This window comes from Podarcis liolepis, assembly GCF_965112155.1.
Source record: "Podarcis liolepis genome assembly, chromosome: 1".
In the NCBI taxonomy this organism is placed as follows: Eukaryota; Metazoa; Chordata; class Lepidosauria; order Squamata; family Lacertidae; genus Podarcis; species Podarcis liolepis.
Window position 1 is genome coordinate 83,391,809 of NC_139554.1, and position 18,825 is coordinate 83,410,633.

Here is an 18,825-nt window from a genome sequence, read left to right on the forward strand (position 1 = left end):
TCTCTAGGGATCTTCTTAGCTAGAATTGAACTTTGCAGCAGCACAGCACCTAAGTTGATTAGTAGCTAAAGGGGCCATGACTCTTGTTAATACAGAGCCATTGTGACATCAGAGTAGATCAGCCAATGACACTGAGAGGGAGGCAACCTTTGAGGGGAGCAGCAGAGAGAAAGGGGGGGGAGCACAATTTGGAAGAAGATCCAGCCACTCTAAGGCTCAGTACAAAAGTTAAAAGACTGGTGGTTTTTTGAGCCTTGTGATGAGAGGGTCTTTTTATGCTTGAGTGCAGAATGCTAGGAACAAAGACACATTTATAGACCTCTGTGAGAGGAAAGCCTTGTTACTAGGCCCTCTAGTTAAAAAAAAAAGAGAAGATTGTATGCTTACTGAGACAGAGGTAGAGCATAACAAACAATAAATACTTGTGCAAAGAAAAATTGCTCTCAATCATTAACCTCACAGGTGATGGTATGGGAGTTATTTGGGTGCAGAAGCTATAATGATGATGATGATGATGATGATGATGATGATGATGATGGCTTTCCAAAAAACAATTCCAAAAGGAGGGAGAAAGAGATGTTTAAAAAAACACACCAGTTGCATGCATGTGAAGTTAAGATTGGAGTCTAGCAGTTCAGCCAGTTCAAAACTTCAGAAGCAGATGTACAAAACTGTACCATTAGCTCCATAAGTGTACAGAATTATGGAATAGAAGACATCCACTATATTCTGTGGCACCATGGAGAATGGGCAATGAGGACCTTGTTGACTTTTCAAAGGCACACGCTCCTGTGTAAACCTACAGGTGAGGATAAATAGTTTGTCTTAGGTTACATCCACACTGTACATTTAAAGCGCTCTTATACCGCTATAACAGTCATGGCTTTCTGCAAAGAATCCTGGGAACTGTAGTTAAGGGTGCAGAGAATTGTATCTCTCGGGGGGGGGGGGAGCGTCCCTTAACAACTCTCAGCACCCTAAACAAACTACAGATCCTAAGGTTCTTTGCAGGAAGCCATGAGTGAGTGACATTACTGAATGGGCCGCTAATTTCTTTCTTTCTCTCTATGGACTAATAACAGCGCTCCTTGGTAAAAAAAGATAAAAGAGAAGCCAGAGATACTATGTAGATCAGTGATGGCCAAACTTGGCACTCCAGCTGTTTTGGGACTACAACTCCCATCATCCCTAGCTAACAGGACCAGTGGTCAGGGATGATGGGAACTGTATTCCCAAAACAGCTGGAGGGCCAAGTTTGGTCATCACTGATGTAGATCCTAGTGTTTCATATTCTGCTTATTTCTGCACATCCTATCTGAAAAGAAAATTGTTGTTCAAGGCAATCCTGAATAACCATAACTTTTCTCTAGAGTTGCTCTCTGGAGAGTATTACAACAGTGCCTTGAACCCAAGTCCTGGGTGGAATCTACACACACATAAAAAATGCTGTGAAAATGTTGTTGTTTCTTTAAATGTTTTGGGAAAATATTTTGAATTTGTCATAGCTCATCACCGCCATCTATTGTGACATTTGTATATTGTACTTTACAACACACTTAAAACATTTTATTTGAAGCTATATAGCGGAGTCTCTGGTCTTGTTCTGCCAACCCCTAAAACTTAGTGATGATTTACTATACAAGAACAAGAATAAGCTAGCCCATTTTCATACTGGCACTTTATTCATTGTGGTTCTTACTATTTTATAAAATATTTCAGGAACATAACAGTTGCATTCAGAAATGTATTATTTCTGCTATTATTTTGTAGTACAAGATAACAAAGGCCTTTCTGCAACTATTTTATAAAATATTTCAGGAACATAACAGTTGCACTCAGAAATGTATTATTTCTGCTATTATTTTGTAGTGCAAGATAACAAAGGCCTTTCTGCAGAAGGCAATTTCTGTTCGTGACATACATTTTTAGTTCACTTCAGCAGCACTGACAAAAGGTGAACTGCCATTCTTGCAGTTAATGCAAGAACTTCCCTATTTACAAGTTCAAATATTACCCAGTTACAGAAGGAGGGCCTTGGCTGCAACTTCTGAATCCCCAGAGAAACATTGGAAACATTTTTAACTGAGATAAGGTTTATTCAAGAAAGAACAGGACCTACTTTTTCCCCAGAAGAAACATAAAATGCATTTTCATTAATGAACTCACCACTTAAATGTTGAGGGTGCTAGTTGACTAAAGTTATACTCTGAATAGACATTCACTGAAATCAATGGACAAGTATCTACACTACAACTTCATTGGATATCATCCTGAAGGCTAAAACAAAAGGACAAGATTTATGGGTTCTAAAAAAATACTGATATTACTAGGTACCATTTAAAACTAGATTGTCAGCTTTCAGAAGGGGACATGGCTTAGCAAGGCAGAAAATGGCTGTTTGACTCCAGAGCTCCAGTGCCTGGAACCATTTCCATCATTCAGGAGCTTCAGGGAATTACCGTAATCTCCCCAGGGCATGTGACTCTGAAATAAAGGAATGACAGTAAACCAAACCTGTCAAAAACGGGTGGATTTCTCCTATTTTTTCCACCTGCAGAAGAAAGACAGGCTGAACACGGAGTCTTTGTCTAAGGCCAAGTCCAATAAGTTGCCTGCTCAAGCTGCTGTTGCTCAGAGATAGAAGGAAGGAGACTACAACTTGCAGCTTGGTTGTTCTTCATGAGGGAAATAGTAAAAGAAACATGAAAGCAATTAATGACTCCAATGGAAGGGACAGCTGACAGAGATTAATGTGCATCTGAAACTTTGACTGAGACTGCAAAAGAAATAGGGCAGATGCATGCAAAGCAAATTTATTGATTGCAAGGAGATTACAAAAAGAAAAGGGAGAGGAGGCCGAAAAATCAGGAGAGACGTGTGAATCTTATATTTATGTGGCTTTCAGGAAAATGTGAAGCATGAGAATATGTTTACTTTGCCCAAGCCCAAGAAGGGTTCCTTTCCCCAGAATGTGGTATTGTGTTTTGGCAGACACCATAACAAAATAATATGGAAGAAGCTAAGGGACACTCAAGACATATCCCATTACACAGATGGCCTATCATGGTACTATAAGATCCAGTCCCCCAAAAGCTTAGAAAGTATCACTGTCTAAAACCTTTTTACAAGAAAGCTGCAGGAGGCAGGGATCCACCACAGATTGGGGTTCCCAATCAAACTGGTTCTCATGAGAGTTGTAACGTCATTAATCGCAAGGAATCACTGCAAAACTATAGAGTTGCTGGAAACGCTGTACAGTATCTGAAACTCCCTGCAGAAATAACTATGGATGACCCCCAGGAAACAGGAAATAAGGAATTAGAAGAACCCAGATGCTGTATGGGAAGAAGTGTCTGGAAACTGGCATTCCAGGTGAATGGCTCCATATATACCCCAGCATTTATTCCTGGTCAATCCGTGTTCACACTTATCAAGGTTTCACTGAGCACCTGTGGAAATCTATAGCAGTGACTCCATTTTACCACCTACACACTATTTCTGCTAAATGTCTCTGCTGTTTTATTTAGTAATGGTGCTTTGCCACCGTAGCTTCCCCTTCAGAGTGAGTGCATTAATAAGAAGGGCACATGTTTCAGTTGACTAGACATGTGCCTTGTCTCTCTCCTTGTAGGCACTCAGCTATGCAAAGCTGAAAACAAAAAGGTAGTTAGAGAGGTAGGGTTGTTTAAGGAAATAACATTGCAACCTGTGTGCCTCAAACTAATAAACGGCACTTCAATGTGGAAACGGTATTAATCACAACAAGGAAAATAGTTCATATAGAAGAACTGGATGAACCACTTTCTGGAGATGTCTGCCTAACAGCAGGATTTAATGGCTATGAGAAAACCCTATAATAGGTGTGCAGGGAGAGGGAGGCAGGACAAGGTAGGCCTGGTTTACTCAGGCATCTCCATCAACTGATTTCTGTACATTTGACTGGCTACTGACCAGGTGAATTAACTCCATGGAAAATAACTGCATTTAAGGGTATGAACATTCTCTTGTGTAAGTGTATGACAGCCCATTTCCACCCAACAGTCAAGTCTGTTGCTTGCTTTTGCAGTCATGGTGATGAACCTCACGTATTATTCAACCCCTAGTCACGTCAGGCAAACTGAAACCACATATTTTGAATAAAGTCAACCTAACTTCCCAATAGAGATAGCAATACTAATAGAATAAGAACAGCTTGATTTTTCACCCGAGAGGTTTTTAAATAAACATTTGGCAGGAGAATGTTTTGTGTAATTTGTTCTACTGTATCTACCTTCCAGACAGGTGTCAAAGCAAGGCTCAATGAAAGGATGTAGGCCTTGGTTGAATCTTAAGGAAAGCTTCTTAAGTGTTCAAGTAAAGCAGTAGCCACCTAGAAGGGAACCAGTGGCCTTCCAGATGTTGAACTCCTAACTCCCATCAGTTTCAGCCAGCATGGCCATTGATCAGGGATGGTGGGAGCTGAACTTCAGCACCATCTGAAAGGACACAATTTGGGCACACGTCAGGCATGGAAAATCTTTGCCGCAGGCCAAGGCAAAAATCTATACGGTCACAGAATCTGGTGCTTCTACTCACACCTGAAACACAGGAGAAAATGAACTAGTCCAACTCAACCTACCTAGGACCATACCAGTTTGCCAGCATGAAGAAAACTCTTCTTGTGGAAATTTTAAGAGAGTAGAACTCTGACCATTCCTTAGCCTTCTGGCTGGGATTAACTACATATTGTATTTTTAAATGTGTACTCTTCTCTCTAGCCTACAGTGCGCACACAAGAACTTACTTATTGTAGGTCTTTATCTCCCAAATTTGTACCCGTCAGAAAAGCAAAGGACAGTCTTTTGGTCTTGAGAATGTCTGCTCCTGAATTTTAATCCTGAATATTTTCAGAAGGGTAGCCACGTCAGTCTCTTGCAGCAAAAGCAACCAGAAGTCTTGTAGCGCCTTAAATACTGTACTAATTTCTTCGTTAGCCTTCAAGGGGTCACACTGCTCCTTTGTCGTGCAGACCTTCAGGATGTCCTTGAGAGACCAGAGGCCAAACGTGGATGTCAAAATTCTGCGAAACGGGTTGCAAGGAATTATAGTTGTGGCCAATATTTTATGCGGGATGCTACCGGACGTGCTAAGGCAACGGCCGGGTGAAATCATGGCCCGTTAGGCCTCCGAGCGCTCCTCGATTTGAGCGCCCGCCGCAGCGTATTGCCTGGGGCCGCGCTTGAATCGAAAGGGTCTGAAAGACACCCGGCCTGCGCCAAGCCAGCTGCAAGTCTCCCCTGGGCCTCCAGAGGGCGGCCTCGGGCGACTAACTTTCTTCTCTCTGTGTGTGTCTATGTACAAAGCAGGCTTCCCTCGAGGGGCGGCTGTTGCTTTAAGCTGGCCCTGGAGCGAGCGGAGAGGGGAAGCCAGAAGCTGCGCGGAGGGCCCCGGAGGTCCTTTCCCCCTGCGGAGAAACAAAACCACCTACGGGCGGCAACAGCAGCAGCAGCAGGAGGAGGAAGAAGAAGAAGGAGGAGAGTGTGTGCGAGTTTCGGATCCGCTCGGCTCCCGCCTTAAGCGCCCAGCATTGAATCAGCGCGTGGAGCTCGAGAGCTCCTCGGCTGCGCTTGCCTCGGGCACTTGCGCGACGCTGCTTCTCCGCCTTGGATCGCAAGCAGAGGAAGAAGAAAAGCGCTGACAGATAAAGGCAGCAAGCCGCCGCCGCCGCCACCCCCCACCCCTGCGCCGCCGCCGCTCCGCGTTGACAGGCAGCGGGAGCAACAGCAGCGGCCGCGGCAGCCCTCCCTGCACGCGCGCGCGCAACACACACAAGACACACACACACTCAGGACACACACCGAGAGAGCCCGCCAGCCCTGGAGGAGGAAGGCAAGCCAGGAGCGGAGGGCAGCGGGGCCAAGCCGCAGCCCATGAACTAAGGAAGGGCCGCCGCTTCTCTGCACGGGCATCATGTGGGTCTGTTTGTAAGAGGGGTTGGGGGGCCAGATCCCCTCTCTTCGCCTCCCCCCCTCGCTCTCCCTCCCCTCCCCCTAGCACAGGCGGCCACACACACGCACACACACACACACACACACCGACCGGGAGGAGGCGGCGGCGAGGGAGCCGCAGAGGCCGCTGGAATAATAAGAGAATTGATTGTGAAAAAGGAAAGCAGAAGAAATATTTCCTGGCAAGATGGCCGACTTGGAGGCTGTGCTCGCCGATGTGAGCTACTTGATGGCTATGGAGAAAAGTAAATCCACTCCGGCAGCCCGGGCCAGCAAGAAGATCGTGCTACCTGAGCCGAGGTGAGCCCGGCAAGGGGGGCAGGCGGAGGGGGCAGGTGCGGCGCCGGGGCCCCGCGCGAGGCGCGCCGGGCTTAGGATGGGCGCTGGGTGTTTGTGTACGCGAGCGAGCGCATAAATGGGTCTGTATATGACTGAGATTCTCTCTTCTGAAATGCACCGAGCCGACCTGCCCTTGGCCCAAGCAGCAGGGTCCGTGATCTACCCCGTCCATGTAGCGGGGTGGAGTGGGGTGGAAAGAGGGCTCGCTAAAGCGGCGTCTTTCCGTGTACGTGGTTGTGTTGATATAGTGTGGGCATGATTATGGATTGTCAGGGTGTCCTGTCTCTGCTTCCTAATTCTTCATTCGGCTGCTCAGATCCTTGGAGATCCTTCCCCCAGCACCTCTTGCAGTAGCAAACCCCCTCCTTCTGTGTTTTTCCCTACCCACACGTCACAATTCCACCCACCCCAACACAAACACACATAGTGATTCTCTCTGTGTATGTGTAATATGCAATTGTGTTAACCACAGCAGAAAAGCTGGCTAGTAAATCAGGCTGTATATATGCCTATATAGTGCTTTTTTCTGAGCAGTCCAGCAACTGTGTTGCTGGTTGTTATGAGGAGCATACAGCTTGGCTCTGGCAGTGCCTGGAGTCGGCCTCAAGATGCCCTAACCACTGTCTTCTGTTTTGGGTGGGTGGTTTGTTTTTGTTTTTGAAAATCTGTGTGTACAGACCTGTGCAATCCAGCGCTGTGTCTTGGTAATGTGCTGTTAGATAGCGACCAGGCCTTTGCCCACCTTGCAGCTGCCCTGAGTTCAAGCAGGAACTGGGGCTGCACAAACAACGTTGCAAGCGTGCGCAAATGCAGCGCAAGGTCACCATCGTGCAGATAAGGGGAAATGTGTTGGGCAGGGGCTCTGCTTCATGTAAAGGCATTTTCTTGCTGGGAGACACAAGTGGGAGCATTAAGTCAAAAAATCTGACTGGCCATCCAGGTGGGTCAAAGGTGCTATGGTTTTGGCCAACCAACCCTTAACTCTGCTTCCTGGCAGCAGTTACCAAGGGCAACAGGGTGGGGCCTGACAAGCATCCTGCACCTTCAGCACATGGGCAAATGGAGGCCTTCCTCGCTCTCCTTTCTTCCCTTCCACCTCCCATGTGACACCCTTCCCTGTTCTAGCCAATAACCTTGGGTTGTCCCCATTGTAGGAGAAGTCTCTTCAAGCAGAACTGCTCCCCTGCCACTGAAGGCAGGACGGAGGGTCTCTGAGAAAGCTCCAAAGGGCCCCTTTCCGCAAGAAATGGCAAGCGGCCCTTTCAGAGGATGATGCAGATGTGTTACCATGGCGATGCCTGAAAGCCTCAGCAGCCTCTGTGCTCCCCCCCCCCCCCAGGGTTGCTGGTTTCGGTATGGAAGTGCCCACATGGGAACTTTGGGTGAAGTTCCATAGCCTTTGGAGGAAATAATTTTGGGATGCATAGTGACGGTCCAGAGAGCAGCCCCTTCACTTGCATCACATCTCAGCTAATAGTTGCTCACTGGCAACCCCCTGCCTGCCTGTGTCACATCCCTGAGTCTAGTTTAAGATAACTGTCTTGGGGTGGCAGAATTTAAGCCATCGTTTGCCCTTCTGCCCCTCCCTCATCTCTTTCTGCACCACTTGTAATGACAGTGTAACTGCTGCTGCCTTCTCCTCCTTTCCTCTTCCTCAGAGTACACCAGGGAGGCCTTCAATTCTCCCAGCTCAATAGCCATCTATTTTGGGGGCAGGAGAGGGAGTAGAGGAGTGAAAGGCAATATTGACAATATATCTACACATAGGAGGTACTTGTGAAATTTGGCTTTTAGGAAATTGAGCATTTTATCTGTTAAAGAGCTGGGGAGAGCTAAGGGGTCAGATTACCAATTAGGGAAGCAAGACTATGCCCTAGAAGAAGACTAAGGATTAAGAGGCGTACATGGAGGTCTTGCTGTGATCACAGCACAGGGGTCTTATTGAGAGCTTACTGATAGGCAGAAATAAGGTAGCTGGAATGGTAAGGAAAGCATGGGGAGGAGTGTCAAGGATATGTACAGAATTGCATTTGTTTTGGATTCAAGACATCTGCTGAAAACAAGCATTAGAGACTGCTTCTTCCCATTAGCTATGGAGGATCAGATACATCTCTTCTGCACATCTCACTGTGGGAACTTTGCTGGGGGACTTCTAAAGTGTGGCCCCATAAATTTTGCCCGGGAAGCTGATTTGGAGCAGGAGGAGAACAGGGTAATTCCAGAACAGGTTAATTCAGGCAGAAGCTGAAGAAATTCTTAGTTCCCCTAATCTGAATGCGTAATAACATGTAGACCTTTTGGTACAGCCCAATAGAAATCACATGGAGGAGGAAACTGGGTTTGGGTGATGAGCAGAGTGTGTGTTTTACATTAAAATATGCAAGTCAATATATTTGCATATTTATTTTTTGCATAATTTGCTCTGTTCCTAGCAGTCATGCGAGGCGGTGCAGGGAAGCAGTGCGGGCACAGAATCCCCACCTCTTGACCACTAGAAATTTGACTTATCCTCCCTCTGGCCTTGCACACATATACTGTTGTAGATCAAAAAGACAAGAAACTTGCTTTTTTTTTTTAATGAAAAGCAAGATTTGGGTGCCCAAGTATAATTTATTTCCTTGCCTTGCATGATACCGTCTTGGCACAGCATGCATAGTCCTGTTCACAAATCACATTACCTTGCTTCTCAGAGACAGAGCATTCACTCTCAGACACTCCATAGGAAGGTGAGGCTTAACAGAAACCACAAGCAGTGTGGCCCTAGCATACGTTATCTTTCATCATTGTTGCTTTGCTGGTGGTTGACCTAACAGCTTCCGTGTGTGTGTGTGTCTGTCTTGAAACATAAGGGACATATAAATCACACCCTTGGAGCCTAGGTGGTGCCTCCATTTTTTTTTCATGGGCTATCTATTGGAATTGGGACAAAAATGCAGATACATCCTCAGGAAGTTGTCCAGGATTGGAACAATAGAAGGATGGAGATTCTAAAGCAGTGGTGAGGAACCTAGCGCCCCCCAGATGTTGATGTACTCCAAATCCCATCAATTCCAGCTGGCACAGCCAGTGGTCTGGGAGTTGTAGTCCAGCAACATCTGGAGGAGCACCCCACCCCATCCCTGTTGTAAAGAGAGGAACATCAGCAAAATTGCCAAGGGTGCTGTTGGGTACTTAAAGAACTTGAGGCACAAACCCATGGCCCAAATTTCCATAGCCATTTGCATTGGCTAGTTTATATGTATTTAAGATGGTGGGTTTCTGATGCTTATCAGCATTGCATTTTGCAGTGTGCACAGCAAGTCAGTAAGAAGGGGGGGGGGAATGAGTTTTTTAAAAGGAAGAAAAGGGCAGGAGATGCAGGCCAAGTGCAAACCTGGGTTTTGCCACCCCACCACATCTGGAACAGCACCCCTGAAAGTTGCTGAAGGGGCTGCATCCTCGTTCATTACTGCAAAAGCAGGAACATTCTGTTACATCTGTTACATTAATTTATGGAATTTATATGCCACTTCATCAGTAGCATTTCTAGGAGGCGTACATAAAAATAAACCATACAGAGAATAAAACAGTAAAAAAAAAATCACCATAAAACCAAACATAAATCCAAACCCTACCTTAAAATGCTTGCTGAAATAAGAAAGTCTGAGTCACATGCCTGAAGTCCAGCAATTTGTGTCTTACCTGTCCTGTACGTAGTTCAGAGGCAGCATTTTATCTTCACAACCACCCTTTGAAGGTAGATTAAATTTGAGATACAGCGACTTGCCCAGAGAGCTATCCGACGAGATTTGAGTCTCTGCTTCCCACCAACCAAGCTCACTGTGCAGGGTACAGGAGACGTGATCCTGAAGATCTGGAGGACTCTGTCTGCTCCCTCCTGGAATGTCTTTTATAGATTCTACACAGACATTCCAAGAGGGAGTGGAGGTAATGAAACTCGGAACTGCTGCCCATTCAAGATCTTGGGGGAATAAGATGTCTAAGGTTTTGTTTATTACATTGCGTCATACTTCTCTCCAAAGGAGCTGAGGGCCACACACATTGTATGCGGGATGGTTTAGGTTGTGTGCGTGTTTGACTAACCACCGCCACTCTTCGAACTTCATGCCAAAGTGGAGAGTTGAGCTGAGGTTGCTCAAGGGTCACTCTGTCTAATCTGTCACTCTCCACACATCGTTGGACTCCCATTGGCACTAGCCGGCATGGCCAATGGCCTGGGGTGTTGACAGTTGTACTCCATCCACATCTGGAGGACCACGGGTCCCCCCATTCCTCTTCCATATCATGTAGAGCAGAATTGTGGGACAGTGAAAGGAGGCCTCCCACAACCCCTATTATGGAGCACCCTGACTTTAAATCACTCCCATCGGTTTTCTCCGATAGGCTTCAACACACTAAACTTCCTGCCCGAGCAACCTCCTTGCCGGTGCAGCCTCTCATGTCCCTCCTCCTGCCAAAGTCAAGGCCCAGCTTCAAAGAAGAGCTGTCTCTCTGGTTTGTCTGCCAGGAAATGACGTCACCTTTGGTCGCAATAGGCTATTTGGGTCTGCTGCAAAGTAAGAAACTGCAGCACATAGGAGAATCAGGGTGACCTGCGTCCTGCTGACCCGCCACGGCACCCACTGCAAGCTCTGCCTTTTTGTGCAGGTTTTATAGCGGAACTAGGAATGTGTCAGAGCCAAGGTGGTTGTGACATTTGTGAGAGGGGAGAATTCAACTTTGGTAAAAGGGCAGGGGATTAAAAAAGGGGGGTGGGGAGGAAGTTTCTCCTTTGCTGGTTGCTGCACTACAGTGTTGTTTTTCCTGTTAAGGGAACCAAACTGTTTTTTCTGTGCATTCATTTCCTTTTTCTGTGCTTGGATATGAAGCCAGTCAGTGTTCCCTGAAGTCAGGCTCTCTCTAGCCTGACAATCTACAAGAGCATAAAGAAAAAAATAATAATAAACCAGCTCAGATGCCCAGGGATACTAGCAGGCAACTTCCCACTTCCTCCCCAATGGCCTTTAAGCGAACAAGAGCATTGTCAACAGCTGGCTGATTATTTATAGTACTAACTGCCTCTCATTAAGTCTCTGTGCAAGAGGAACTCGAGGGAGCTGACATTCTCCATAGGCCTTCCCGGTTGTTAACTAATGCTCTCTTTTTTTCCTAAGGGGGAAAACTGAGGCAGGAAAAAGAGGGCACTAGGACCAGTTCTCTCAGACCTTATCTGACCGAGGTTAACTTCAGTGACTGAATTTTTGGAATTGGTCTTGTAAACAACACAAAATTTACAAGCTCAGGATTGTCATCGTCCCCCCCCCCCCGCCTGCAGACTGATATGCACATACAGGCTTGTGGCTTAAACCTTTTTTTTTTTTAAACCTTCCTTTCCTGGTTGCCTAGAAGAGATGCTTGTTTGCCACAAGTGACCATGCTAGTTGCTTTTTAGAAGCCTGGCCTATATAGCTGTGCTGCTTTTCCATGGAGCAAAGGTAGTCAAAGGTAGCCCTCCAGATTGTGATAAGGCTATAAGTCCCATCATTTGTGGCCACGCTGGCTGGGGCTGGTGGGAGTTGGAGTCAGGCAACTTCCAGAGGTGATGATGTTGGGCTACTTGGTTTGATGCTATGAGTCCCAAATTCAAGTCTCCGCTTAGCTGCTGCTATAAAAGGACTGACTTGCCTACCTTACCAGGACACTGTGAGAATAACCAGATAATGAGTGTGAATTCCTTTTCTGCACAAGGCATTTTATGTAATGATATTAATGCTATCATTCAACTGGACCTGCCCCCTGGAGATGGTTGTTATGGAGATGCTTGAGACACATTATCCCAGGCCCATAACAGCAGCAGGCACCAGCAAACACAGCCATCCATCATCCTTCCAAGACGCGTCTGTCTCAGGCATGGGGCTCTCTCCCCTGCCCCCCATCCCCCATGGCTCACTAGTTTCAGGAGAAGGAGTTTCTGGGGGGTGGGGGAAAGACACATTCAGTCTAAATGGTTGAAGTAGGTCCTGTTTCTCAGTGCCCTGATATTTACTGCGCAGAATCCAAGAAAAAAATTCTGCCCTCCACAATGGGAAAGTGTCTCTTCAGCCTGATCACACTCTCCCCTTCAGAGGCACCCCTTACATTAAGCTCCCATAGCTCCTATAATACTGCTAATCCCCAGAAGCCCCATTCAGAGACAGCCCAGCACCCCATTTAATCCATGGACTGCAACAGCAGCAACTATGGTTGTTCCTGCTGCAGACCACATTGGGCACCTTTCCATTGCCATTCAGGGAGGATGCAGTGGCCTCTCTAGGCTAAGCATCCTGATCTCTTTGTCCTCCATTCAGATATTTAAAAGGTACCCAGAAGGGCTGTTTATTCAGTCAGCACACTCAAGCAATGTCACTCTCCCCCCCCCCCCGCACTGCAGATGGTAACACTTCCAGGCGGGCCAGGAGTGAGTTGCGTGTCTGAATAATGTGCCACATGTAAAACTAGAAAAGCAGTGTGCATGTCATGGCGAAAGGATTCAGTCTTATTGGGCTCGGTATTCTTTGAGGAGTTTTTCATTCCCATCTGGGAGCATTCAAAATGTCACCCACCCCACCCTCTCACCTGCAACCTGCAACCTGAAATGGAATAGTCCAAGATAGCCTTCCGCAGCCTATACAAAGTGGAAGGGCTACATAATGCTTTCCGTACCAAAGTGGGGGTAGTGGGGGGCGGGTTTCTGTGGGAAAACAGTGGACAGGAAAAGGGTTAAGCAGTGATTCCAGTTCTCTAAACCTTCTCTTCTTCCCAAAGTTACTTTTTCATAAGAAAGGGGTGGGGGACTTGTGACCCTTCAGACCCTGAGGTCCAAACTCCCATCATCTCTGTCCCTTGGCCATGCTGGTTGAGGATGATGGGAGTTTGCAAGTCCAGCATCACCAGGAGGGCAGCTGGTTGAGGAATGCTAGTCTAAGGAAAGCTTTACCAATTGACCGATTCAGTGTTTCTCAGACTTGGGACCTCAGCCATTATTGGACTACAGCTCCCATCATCCCTGACCACTTGTCCTGCTAGCTAGGGATGATGGAAGCTGTAGTCCAACTGCAGCTGAGGACCCAAGTTTGAGAGACACTGCATTAATTGGTCCTGTCTGACTTACCAAGTATCTCATGCAAGTGGTGCAAACTATCACAGAATGTTGGTGCCACAGTCACAGCATTTTCACCATTATTGTGCCACCCGCACCGTTTCTCATTCATTCCAACCCGCAGTGAGGATCTGTACAGTCAGTATGTGGATTGTGGGTGTTGGGAATGCTGACTCAGTACACTTGCCAAGTGATACGGTAATCTGCGTCTTCCATCATCTGACAAGTACTTCTTACACAAGCTTCCATCTCGAAAGGTACCCGTGCTGCAAATTGAAGCATGCTTTCTGGGGAGCAAACCCCCTTAAGTCAATGGGGCTTCTTCCTTCCAGGTGAACATGGTCGGGAGAAAATGGTTGAAAGTGATTCGGTGGCATTTCCAAATAAATGCATTTAGGATTAGGATTTCTGCCTCCGTTGTCAGAGGCAGTGTGCTTGGAATCCCACGTGGAAAGAATGCTCTTGGGCCCAGGACCTTCTTGAGGTGTTCCTACGGGCATCTGGCTGGCCACTGTGACAACAGAATGCTGGGCTAGAGGGGGACTGCTGCCCTTACCCTGCAATGGCCCTCATACTCAGGAGCTTCCTCTTGGCTGCTTACGCTGAGTCAATTAAAATTTTCTCCATAGAAGGGCTATGTGTGCTGCTTAACCAGCTAAATATCCACAGGAGAAGCCAGGTCATAGCCCAGCTCTGAAAGATGGCACACGACTCCGAAAGAGAGTTCCAGTTCTTTGTAATACATTAACCCAGCATGAACCCCTGTCTCATGGCCAGACCGTCTATAGCATTTTCCAGGCTGCCAGCTACCAGGTCTTGCCAACTCATCTTTGAGATTAGTCATTGTACTTTGGGACCTTGGAATTTCAGGTTCATTTTCAACCCAAAAGGTGCTCTTTCCTAATTATTTGCCTGGCATTCTCTCTCTCTCTCTCTCTCTCTCTCTCTCTCTCTCTCTGTGTGTGTGTGTTTCTTGGTCACTTTTTTAAAATTAACCACCCAGAAGGACAAAACAAACACAGCGACTAAAAAACCAGAATGTATTCAGAACAATGCTTCCAAGATCCAATGTATTATTTCCTCTGCTTCTCTAGCTAGGAGTCTGTCCGTCCACACTCAGACCACCATCCTCCTGTCCCTCCCGCTTTTTGATGAACCTTCATTTTCTGTTTAGACTTTTAAATTGGCTTCTCTTCCAAATTGCCCAGATGCAGATGCCATTCTAAGAGCACCAGCTCTTCTTTAAGACAAGAAACAGACCTCTGTTCGTTCACCTGCTAGAATGACTGACTGCCTTTGTAATCTTCCTGTACCTGGCTCCACTTAGCCCCAGATAAAACACACAGTCTCCTTTAAACAGCTGGTTGGTCTTAATTCATGAATGAAATGTCGGCTATCCAGTGCTGGATCCTTACTGACCCAAAATCTCTTGAGATAAGTGTCTTTTATCTGCAGGCTTCCTGTGATAATAATGGGGGGGGGGGTTGCAGCAAAAACAACAAAGGGTATTGTAGCACCTTAAATACTACATTTGCTATCCTTTAAGGTACTACAAAACTGCTCATATAATAAGACTTTACCCCCTCTCCACACACACACCCCATTTTCTAAACATGTTCTTGATTCCTCTTCCAACCCTCTAGAGCAGATTTAGGGGGCACAGCAGGAAGAGAGGAGGGGGAAGTCCTGCTGCACGGGTGGACCTCATTCTGCACATGCAACAGCTTAGCTGGATCCTGCCTTTGTTGTTGTTTTCGGAGCAGGGACAGCAAACCTTTGTCCCTCCACATGTGGTTGGACTCCTATCAGGCCCAGACAGCATAGCCAGCGGTCAAGGATGATGGGAACGGGAGTCCAGCAGCATATGGAGGGTCACAATCTCCCCACCCCCTGCTTTGAGGGAATAGGCCGAGCTGAGAAGCTTCACCCCTGTTAACTTCCCTCACGTGCCTTTTCTCTTGGCAGTATCCGCAGTGTTATGCAGAAATACTTGGAAGACCGGGGTGAGGTGACCTTTGACAAGATATTTTCTCAGAAGATTGGTGAGTAGCAGAGCCTCTGCAGGGGTCATGAGTTCAGGCAAGAGCAGCTTGCCTGTGCTCCGGTTAGCCAGGAGTCAACGCCAGTGAGAAGAAATAGGGGGGCAGAAGGAGGAACTCCTTTTTAAAAGGGCTGTGGTGGGATTGGATATCTGCGGAGTTGTGATGGAAGCTGCTTGCTGCATACTCAGTCTCCTCCTTCCCTTAGGAATCCAGCTTCTGACCTGAAAAGTGCTGCTGTGTTTTGGCTGCAGGGGCCGGTGCTGCAGGTGCAACGTCTTTTGTCACTTGCTCCTTTGCTGGAGTTGGGGAACGCTTGGCCCCTGAATTTGTCCTGACCGTCCAGCCCTTGGAAAGGCCAGTCGCCCACCTTCTTCATTCAGATTAGGAGTTAACAAGTCTTCTCCTTCTCTAGGACGGCCCAATGCAAAGAAAGCCAGTGATCCTGTATCTATTAATGAGGATTTTTTTTGGAAAGCGCATAGCTCTGCAAGGGCAGCGGAAGCTGTGCCAGCTCAAATTATCTTGTCCAAATTATCCAAAGATAATAAGTCCCTGTCCTGCCTTGGGTCTGGTCAACTCCGCATCCCAGGCTGGTGCTGTAGAGCAGGGGTGGGCAGACTTTGGCCAATCCACTTTCGCCTTTTACCAGAACTTCCAAGATTGACCAACCCAGGCCAGGTGCAAGAGACCCAGAGTTAGACTTAATGAACAAAGGGTGCCACTGAGCACATTTGGAGCCCAGGAATTTGTTTTCAGCACCATTTTGGGCAAATGTCCAGTCTCAGTTAGCTTTCTACATTTCAGCAGCCTAATTTTGATTTTGGGGGGTGGGTGGGTCATTTTGTTCTTGCTAGTTGTTCAAGAATTGGGAGTCAGAACCCCTGAGGATCTACTGCAGGTCACCCAGAGATCTCCCAGTAGATTGTAATCTACTGTCTCTCCCCCCTCCCTCGCCTTGTTCTCAAGTCTGAGCTGAGATCCGTGAGCAGCTGAGCTGAGATCTGTACAAATGAATTGGGGAAGGGGGTATTGCTGAGGTCGATGAGGAAATTCTGCTTCCTCTTGTGCGGCCTGCGACGGTTCCCGTTCCAGCTTCCATTAGTTGTTTGCAGGACAATTGCTTCACTTGAGGGATATTGGAAGAGAAGAGGGTTCAAAGCTTCTGGACTGGCTCACATGTGAGAAGGTTCTGCCTCCAGGAAGGGGGTGGAGCTGCAGACCTTGCGATTGAATGTGGCCCTGTAGGCCCATCTTTCTGGCCCTCAGGCTTCTTCCTAGGCCACAGTATATCGCTAGGCCACCCCTCACAGGCCCTGCTGCCCCCACCCTTACAATGCCTCTCTTGAGTGTCTGAATGAAGAAGTGTAATTACTCCAGCAGAGAATCTGGACCTGGTGGAATTCCCCTTCCATGCAGCTCTTCAAGAAGCCCTTTAGAAAGTAAGAGTGTCAGCTTTTTCTGGCAAGGCTCCTGCGCTGTTAGCAGCTGTGTGAGAAGTAAAAATGCAGTTCATGTAGCTTTTTCTCCCTCATAGATTGAAATGTACAGGCTGGTGGGGAGAGGGGGCAACAAGACACTTTCACTGCTGAATTTCTGCCTGTCATCTTGCTGAAGGCACAGAGGCCTGCCAGGAAGAAGGAAAATAAAATTCCACACCCTGCCACTTACTCCTTAAAAACCCCCAAAACAAAACAGAATATTCTAGAGCACTGGTTCCCAATTAGCTAATTACAGAGGACCCCCTGTTTTTCAAAAGCCAAGCCACGGACCCCTTACTTTTGACAATTTTGATGACTCCATGGTAGTTACCTCTGCAAAGCAATTTTTTGAACAAAATGTGGTGTAGTCCCTCATAAGCAAAGGACTTTAGGTATAATTTAAAAAAACAGACTATAAAATTTGTGATACTACCATGCAAAAATGACAAAAAAAAAATAGTTGAGGTGGGGAGGCAAGGGATGGGGCCGCGGACCCCCTGGGGATGCCCGGACCTCTAACTGGGAACCACTGCTCTAGAGGCACTGATGAGGTACATCTGGATAAATTAGGAGGAGAACGCAGGTTAGGAAGGCCTGTGTGACTGCTGGCTTAGGACAGGCTGGGTGATGTTGGGCTGTTGTTGTCCATACTGAGCCCCGGAGGCATCTGCTTGCAAGGCTGTTTCTCCTTTTCAGTTACTACACCCCGCCCCAACAGGAAACACTCTTGCTTCCTCCCACACCCACAGCCACTTGTGGTTTCCTCATAATATCTCCCGCTTTCATCCCCTCTCTGCTCCCACCCCTCCTGGCTCTCCCTCCACTCCTGGCTCCCCTGTTGCCTTCCCCACAGCCTCTTGCCTCTGCCTCTCACCTGGGGATGGCGCACAAGTAGGTTGGGGAAGCAGGTTTAGCACCAAGGAGCCGTTTAGCCACAAGCTGACGTGGATCTTGATCCGTGTGCCCCTCCACTGTGTGTGTGGGGGGCGGGGAGCAGAGTTGAGGCGGAAACTGGTGCACAGTATGCTTGAGAAATCTTCTCCAGGTGTGGGGATTGCCACCCTCCAACTGCCCCTTTTCAGTTAGCTGAGGGAACCTGCGTCTCTGCAGGTTTTGTTGCTCTCCCAGCTCCCATCAGCCCCCCAGCCAGGGTGGCGAATGGTCAGGGATCATGGAGTTTGTAGTCAAGAACGTCCAGAGGCAGACAGGTTATCCACCCCCTGCTAGATCTGGTACAGATGAGACTCATGCCTGCTTTTAATATATATTGAAGGTTACTGAAGGGGCCGCTTCACCCTGTATAAAATTTGCAAGGAATTTGCACACAGGCACAGTTCCGTGTAGCTTCCGTTATGCATCCAGAGGGAAGTTCTTCTCGGTTGCTTATTATGAGTGACATGTAGGTCTCCTTCATGTTCCTAGGTGGAAGTGCCTTTGGTTTGGGGACTTTAACATACAACTCAGATATGAGTTATGACTAGTTTTCCCAGGGGGACCACGTGACTTAAGGCAAGCATGCGCAAAACAGTTATTTTTCTTCTTCTTCTTTTAAAAAAGTGACCCTGCTCTTGTGCATTTAACAGCAGCCTGACATGCAGAAATTAAGAATGTGAACCCTTTTGAAGTTTGTGGGGCTTACTTCTGAGTAGGCATGCATGGGATTGCACTGGGAATGGTGGGAGAAGCTTTTCCTGTATAAACCTACTGTACTGGGCATATTGCAACTTCCAGGGATATTGAACGTAGCTTATGAAACTGAAATGGTTATGCTTTCTTTCTTTCTTTCTTTCTTTTTTTTTTGCAAGATGAAAAGATTGAGATGTGCCTTCTTAGAAATATCAGAATCCCAGCTTGTTTTCTAG

The 18,825-nt window shown here is 47.2% G+C and overlaps 1 protein-coding gene across 2 annotated transcripts in view; it reads left to right on the forward strand.

The window, feature by feature from the left end:
• The first annotated feature begins 5,337 nt into the window (after positions 1 to 5,337).
• Positions 5,338 to 18,825, forward strand: part of GRK2 (G protein-coupled receptor kinase 2) — a 43,143-nt gene continuing 29,655 nt past the window's right edge. For both annotated transcript variants that reach the window (XM_083513877.1, XM_083513878.1), the window contains exons 1-2: positions 5,338 to 6,287; positions 15,409 to 15,485. In XM_083513877.1, the coding sequence (XP_083370003.1) occupies positions 6,175 to 6,287; positions 15,409 to 15,485 (190 nt within the window). In that variant the 5' untranslated portion in view covers positions 5,338 to 6,174. The remainder of the gene's footprint in view (positions 6,288 to 15,408; positions 15,486 to 18,825) is intronic.